Genomic DNA, 7,408 nt, shown 5'->3' with positions numbered 1-7,408 from the left:
TCCCTAATATAAAACCATTCGATGGGACACACCGCGTATATTGTACACTACATGAGTTGGTATCATTCCCAACTGCGGTGTCCCATACGTTCCCATTTGTGTTGGGTGATCCTATTGTCTTCTGCGTCACCACACGTCGCCCGACAAATAAAGCCTGTCTGGCTCCCAGCTTAAATATTGCAGCAAACTAAAAACCAACCATCAGACTCAATTCATTCACTTCTGCTCAGTGGTGCGACAAGGACTGGGGGCCTTAGGTGGGAAAGAGAGAGGAAAAAAAGTTCACTTCACACCATTGGGTGCCAAGAGAAGGGGAAACACAACTACACTGGAGCTCTCACCGTGGCAAGTTGCCCATTTGTTAACTTTCACCAATATTATATTCGTGTTTCGGCAATAATAGAACTTGGCATTGATTATTTCTATAGAGTTTAGAGAGTTAAAGTGTTTATTGCTATGGTGTTTGTTGCAAAAATGTGCTTTTGGACTGTTGGTTTTAGTCATTTGGGGTGAGGCAACGAGGCATGCAGCGATTTTATGTTTGCTCTCTTTGGATTTGACAAAGAGTGAGCGAGTGGCTCATCATTGCTGTAGTTACAAAATGTTATTAGCCACAGTGTAGCTAGCTACAAAGAACATTTTTGATTGTTATATGGGGATCGAAAAATGACAAAAGAGAGTTGTGGATTCAACACAAGGATTCTTTGCAGTCTTTGTCGCCAGTTCGATTTATAACTTGCTTTTCTCTTCTCCAACCCTCAATATGTAGCGCTGATTGTTGATCATGGGTGACTGGAGCTTCTTGGGAAACATATTAGAGGAAGTAAATGAACACTCGACAGTGATTGGGAGGGTGTGGCTCACAGTGCTCTTCATCTTCCGGATCCTCATCCTGGGCACAGCCGCTGAGTTTGTGTGGGGCGACGAGCAGTCGGATTACGTGTGCAACACCCAGCAGCCTGGTTGCGAGAACGTGTGCTACGACGAGGCTTTCCCCATCTCGCACATCCGTCTGTGGGTTCTCCAGATCATCTTTGTATCTACGCCCTCGCTGGTGTACGTTGGCCATGCTGTGCACTATGTCCACATGGAGGAGAAGCGCAAGGAGCGCGAGGAGGCCGAGCTGAACCGCCAGCAGGAGCTGAGTGAGGAGAGGCTGCCGCTAGCGCCTGACCAGGGTAGTGTGCGCACCACCAAGGAGACCAGCACCAAGGGTAGCAAGAAGTTCAGGCTGGAGGGCACCCTGCTGAGGACCTACATCTGCCACATCATCTTCAAGACGCTGTTCGAGGTGGGATTCGTGGTGGGCCAGTACTTCCTTTACGGCTTCCGCATCCTGCCGCTGTACCAGTGCAGCCGATGGCCCTGCCCCAACACCGTGGACTGCTTCGTGTCGCGCCCCACTGAGAAGACTGTCTTCATCATCTTCATGTTGGCCGTGGCATGCGTCTCGCTCTTCCTCAACTTCGTGGAGATCAGCCACCTGGGCCTGAAGAAGATCCGCTTCGTGTTCCGCAAGCCGCCACCCCAGACCCAGGGCGGTCAGGGCGGCGAAGGCCAGAGCCCAACCGGTGAAAAGAGCCTGCACTCCATGGCCGTGTCGTCCATCCAGAAGGCCAAGGGCTACCGGCTGCTGGAAGAAGACAAGCCCGCATCGCACTTCTTCCCCTTGACAGAGGTGGGCATGGAAGCAGGCAGGCTGCCCGCAACTTACCAGGCGGGAAGTGAGAACGTCTCTAAAGTGTACGACGAGTCTTTGCCTTCCTACGTCCAGACCACTGGGGCGGAGGTGAGGGTCCTACCGGAAAGCGGCGAGGACGAGGGCTCCGCGGACCCCGACGTGGAGGCTACCGACACGATAGCAGACACCAGACCACTCAGCAGTTTAAGCAAAGCCAGCAGCAGGGCAAGGTCAGACGATTTGACAGTATGAAAGTGAAAGCAATGTGAAAAAGCATGGGAGCAAAGCCTCACAGAGCCTTAACTCTCGCTGTGAGGGAAGTTAACATCAGCTTGTTATTCGGGAAAAAAGAGTTTAAAATGCTGTGCAATGTGCAAGGAGCCTTTAGTTTTAAAAGAAAGATAAACTTGTATTTTATAAGACAGCATTTTTTGTACAGTTTTTATCAATCTATTTAAAAGCTAACAAAAAGAAAAAAGGTCGTTTTCAGAAGGATTCCTATCGTACAGAGGAGGTTATTTAACAAAAACGTGCTGTTTTTTAATTCACATATTTTCTATCAAGAGTTTAACCAAAAACCAAACGCTTCCGATGTTTACATTTTTTGATTAGCCATTTAGCTTGATGTTAAATGTTATATTTCTATTGAACAAGTTGTTTTTTGCAATACTGTCAGGGTTGAGCGTGTGTGTATGTATTACAATCATTTCACATCTACTCACACATATACAACTCATTTATTTCACCTAATAGACCTACAGTATGTGTGCAAGTTGTATAATGTCCTTTAGATTTATTTATTTTATTTGTGAGGTGAAACATCACATTCTCATAGAATTGCCATCAAACATTTTTAAAAGAAAGGACCACTGGTTAAATTAAAATTGAAATCAATCTTGGCATTTATGTTTTTAAATCCACAACATGTATCAAAAAGCCTTGATAAACATGTATTTTATTGATAACTATGGGAACCATGGAAACTACTGTGGGCAAAATACTTTCTTCCCTTCCTCTACACACAGCCGCAATGATGATAAAGATCTTGTCCCATCAGCACAAAGTATTGTTGAACAAGAGAGAATAAAAGAGCAAACTCATATTCACAAAACTGGCCTTCCTTGACAAAGTTTGAAAGAAAACAACTTTTTGATTCCATCTCATGAAATGTGACAACCAATAAGCAGTGTAGCCAAAGTGCTCAGTTCGCAATGTACATTTCAAAACTGGAATTAAATGTCAAACTAAGGGCCTCGCAATAAATTCATTTACACAGTGGTCAACACGCTAACGTCTATCACGTTGGTCAGGTTTCGACACAGATCAACCAAGAGCCATATTGTCAGGCAATATGACATCTTGCTTTACCGATGTTCATATGTACAAATATACGATGAAGAGGTATTCCTTTAAATTGTATTGGTTATCTAGTTGATTCATTTGTGTTACAAATGAAGACTATACATATCAGAAACCCATTGACACTAATTCTGCTAACTGGACAGTGACAGAACATAAACGCTGAAGTGAAACAATTTACGGGCCTTAAAATCAAACTTGGTTTTGAAATACGGGAATCTGGAAGTGCCTGAAGGATATACTTTCTGATACTTGTCTTCAGTCTGTATGAGCCCTTCCATATTGTGACGTTGAAACATATTGTGAAATTGAAAGTTGAACTCTGTGTCTAAATAGAATGTCTGTAATGTTTTGATGAGCGCCAATTGATTCCATGTTAACGGTCGCTTTTATTTCTATTTTCATTATTTTACAAAAAAATGCTATTTAAAATGGCGTAGTGGTTAAGGCATTGTTGCTCTGGGATCTGCTCTACTGTTGTTCATTTGAATTAAATCCCAATTCTATTCTAGGTTATTCAAACATACAGTTTAGAGAAATAGAATCCCCCCTCCTATCTTCCTTCCTCTAAGTTTTGCATATCTGATACCCATCACCCTACTTCAGAAAAACACCAGGGTCGTGTTGATTAGGCAACAAACGGATAAAAACAGACAAACAGAAAGGGAGTACTGTAACTGGCTTGGTTTCGATTGCCATGGCAAAAACATTTTAAAACATGTTCTGCTGTGTGTCCTAATGAACAAGACCCAGACCAGAGATCTGATGAACATTTCAATGGTGCTTTCATTCCAACCAAGTCCTGACATTTTGCCAGAGGCCGAATGATTCAGCAATCAGTATTGCCATCAACACATTGCAACAAATAATGAGAGGCGTTTAGCACAATCACCAGTCAGAAGAGGTAAAGCAAATGTTTCTGAGTGTTGATATGATTAGGAAAGTAATGCTTCCGCGGAGGGGGAACATTGAGCCTTGTTCAGCCAACAAATGCAAACCATCTCAGTATAGTGCAGTGGTCCATCAAAACCCTGTCCTAGACAAGATGCTACAAGCTGCAAGGTTATCAACTTAGCCCAAAACTCAGTTCTGTACGTAATGTGAATGGGGCAGACATTCACTTCCTAGGGCTGCTCCAGATGGGGTGCTGTTCACTTGGATTAAATCTCATTTAAAAATGAAATCCAAAAGAATTCATGACGTTGGCAAGGTATCCAGTTAAACATTTAGCCATGCTGAAAGTCATCGGCCTTGCTGACCTGCTCACCTGAATGTCAGCAGGGAATATCTGAGGAATATTAGTTTCTTATCAAGCTGTATACATTCCCAATAATCAAGAGACAGACGAGGGCCTCATGATTTCAAACCTCACCATAGGGTTAAGTGTCCTAGCAGTATCAAAGTCAGTCTTTTACTGTTTTTACGATCAAAATAAGTATTCTTAGTAAAAAGAAAATAAATGTTTTACTAACTTGTAGTCCTATCTGCTCATAGTTGTGTGCAAGTATCATCTTTTGAAACTGTGAACAAATCCAATAAAAGGTCAGGTGTGGTCAAGAGGTGCCGCCTCCTTGTCTTTTCTGCATCACACACACACACACACACACACACACACACACAGACACAGAGACACACACAAACACACACACACACACACACAGACACACAAACACACACACACACAGACACACAAACACACACACACACACACACACACACACACACACACACACACACACACACACACACACACACACACACACACACACACACACACACACACACACACACACACACACACACACACAGTATGTATTTTAATTAGCAAGTATAAAAGGCCATGACTTTCATCAATTCGTTGCCCGACAGGAGACAGGATGCTCTCAATTGTACATCTGTAAAAGTTTGTGATGGTTTTAGGTGTAAAGCCACATTTCTTTAGCCTCCTGAGGTTGAAGAGGCTGTTGCCTCTATCTGTGTGGGTGGACCATTTTGGTTTGTCAGTGATGTGTACGCTGAGGAACTTGAAGCTTTCCACCTTCTCCACTGCGGCCCCATAGATGTGGATAGGGGTGTGTGTGTGTGTGTGTGTGTGTGTGTGTGTGTGTGTGTGTGTGTGTGTGTGTGTGTGTGTGTGTGGCTGCATTTACACACGCAGCCCAATTCTGATAATTTTCACTAATTTGTCTTTTGACCAATCCAGAACAGCTCTGAAAAAGATCTGATGTGAAAAGGTCTGATGCGATTGGTCAAAATACCAGTTAATGGAAGAAATATGAGAATTCGGCTACCTTTGTATAAACAGCCTCAGTGTCTCTGTGTGTTTCTGACATTTGGAAAGTTTACTGACAAATCTTCTGTTTCCATCAGGACTGTCATGACATTTTTTATCTGACATGTACTTCACTGGCATAAAAGGGTCGGATGGAAACCTGGTTACTGACTGCCAGATCTGTGGGCGCACAGGTCATGTGAACATTGCTTAGATTGTTTTGCCAGCTATTTGCTATGAGGGGGAACTGCCCCAACGAAATAGCAGGATTTCATAGCATAAATTATAATAGCACAAAATAAATGCACCGTCCTGGGGTGCTCAAATGTGTGTCTGTTCAGTCAGAACTTCTGGCTCTGCTCTAGTCTCCCTCCCACATGAGTCGCTCGTGCCAGATGGCTTACTTCCACCCCAGTAAATTTGTTTTGACTTTTGATTTTCTGAGTTCGATCGTCAAGGTCCTAGCATGATGAGAGTGATGTATCTGTTCTATGTGCGCTATTTCTATGCTTCCTGGTCTTAAGTTTTGTTTTTGCTTTCGGTTTTGTACACCATCTTCAAACAGCTGGAAATACAACATTTAGACGGTAACTATTTGAATTTTAGCAACCAGGAAATGGCAGAGGGATTTCTGCATTGTGTATCTTTAACAGAGACTAAAAGGAGGCATTGTGCTGTTTTCAGGTGGTTTAGGGACCATCGTAAAAGTGCAATACATGTGATTGCAAGTAAGCAAAAAAATATATGTTTTTGCATTCCCATGAAGATTACACACACTGCATAGGGCCTCCAGTCGCTAAAGGGCCCAACATTTTTATTAGTTACTTCTAACTACTAAGGTGCTATATTTGACCCATTTACAAATATACTTTTCAAAAGCTCCCTATCCAGGTGAAATGGAAATGTACAACCACATAATGTGAAGTCACTGACCCCCCTCGTCCATGCTACATTCATTAGAAGTCCAGTTCACCACTTCCTTGATTTTATAGGCATATTTCTTCTGATAGGTCTAACTTTGAATACCTTTCTATCCATATGAGCTAAAGATATACAGACACGGGCTGTGGGTTCCTTCAACTCTCCTATCAAAATGTAAAAAAAATGTATTCCTCTTGATTCCAAATAGTTTTCCTAATACAGATTTAGATATTCATTAACATACAGATCTGATGTTCAATAGCTTCATATCCACATATACATCTAAAACGACTTGTGGTTAGGTCTCTGACTACCCTCGTCCTTAGTTTGCCATGAATATTTCCTGTGATGGGTCAAATTGCTCACTGTCCATATGAGCAACAAATCTACAGACAAGTGTGGTGGGTTCCTTGACCTCTCTTATCAAAGGTACACCTTTTTATTTATTTTGTATTCCTCCCCTTTGATTTTCTACAAATATTTATCCTGTACAGCTGTGGTTAATAATTCATGTACAGATCGCATTTCCATTAGCTTCCAGTCCAAATTACATATACATCTAAAACCACTTGAGTTTGGGTCTTTGGTCTCCCTTGTCACGTTCGCTCCCACTCTGGCGCTCGACTTCGCCGGGCTACTAACCACCGGTCCTGGCAACCCATCTTTACGCACACCTGCACCTGATTAGGTAAACCTGGACTTCATCACCTCCCGGATGACTTCCCCTTTATATAGCACTCCGTTGTGATCACACACCAGGCAATATTGTTTGTGTTTCCATGTTTAGACGCTTATCTTGTTTTATATTGGTCTCCTTTCTTCGTCATTAAGGGTGTTTTCACACTTGTTTCCTTTCAGCCACTTGTGGTGCACAAAAAATGTGTTCAGATGATTTGTTTGCAATTATGTGATCTATAGGTTAAGAGAGTTTCACAAGCTGTTTATTCAATTGTGGGATTTGAATAGCATGAGAATCACAACACAGGCTTATGAAACATGGGACCAACACTACCTGTTGAAATATTTATATTTTTGTTCAGTATAGTATGGTTGGACAGATGTGTTCATATTGTCGGTGTAGACTGTTCTGTGGAAAGAATTTGTAGGTTTTTTACATTTAAGACTGTGAAATTCAAATCAAATTTTATTAGTTATTTACACATATTTAGCAGATG

General features: G+C 42.3%; 1 protein-coding gene across 1 annotated transcript; it reads left to right on the top strand.

The window, feature by feature from the left end:
* Nucleotides 1-777: 777 nt before the first annotated feature.
* Nucleotides 778-4,597, top strand: LOC139373266 (gap junction alpha-8 protein-like). The gene has a single exon (XM_071113579.1). It carries the CDS (start codon nucleotides 785-787, stop codon nucleotides 1,931-1,933), a length of 1,149 nt encoding a protein of 382 aa, XP_070969680.1. The 5' UTR covers nucleotides 778-784; the 3' UTR covers nucleotides 1,934-4,597.
* Nucleotides 4,598-7,408: the final 2,811 nt, after the last annotated feature.

This window comes from Oncorhynchus clarkii, chromosome 18 (genome assembly GCF_045791955.1).
Source record: "Oncorhynchus clarkii lewisi isolate Uvic-CL-2024 chromosome 18, UVic_Ocla_1.0, whole genome shotgun sequence".
In the NCBI taxonomy this organism is placed as follows: Eukaryota; Metazoa; Chordata; class Actinopteri; order Salmoniformes; family Salmonidae; genus Oncorhynchus; species Oncorhynchus clarkii.
The sequence above is the reverse complement of the archived record's forward strand: the minus strand, read 5'-3'. Positions and strand labels throughout refer to the sequence as shown.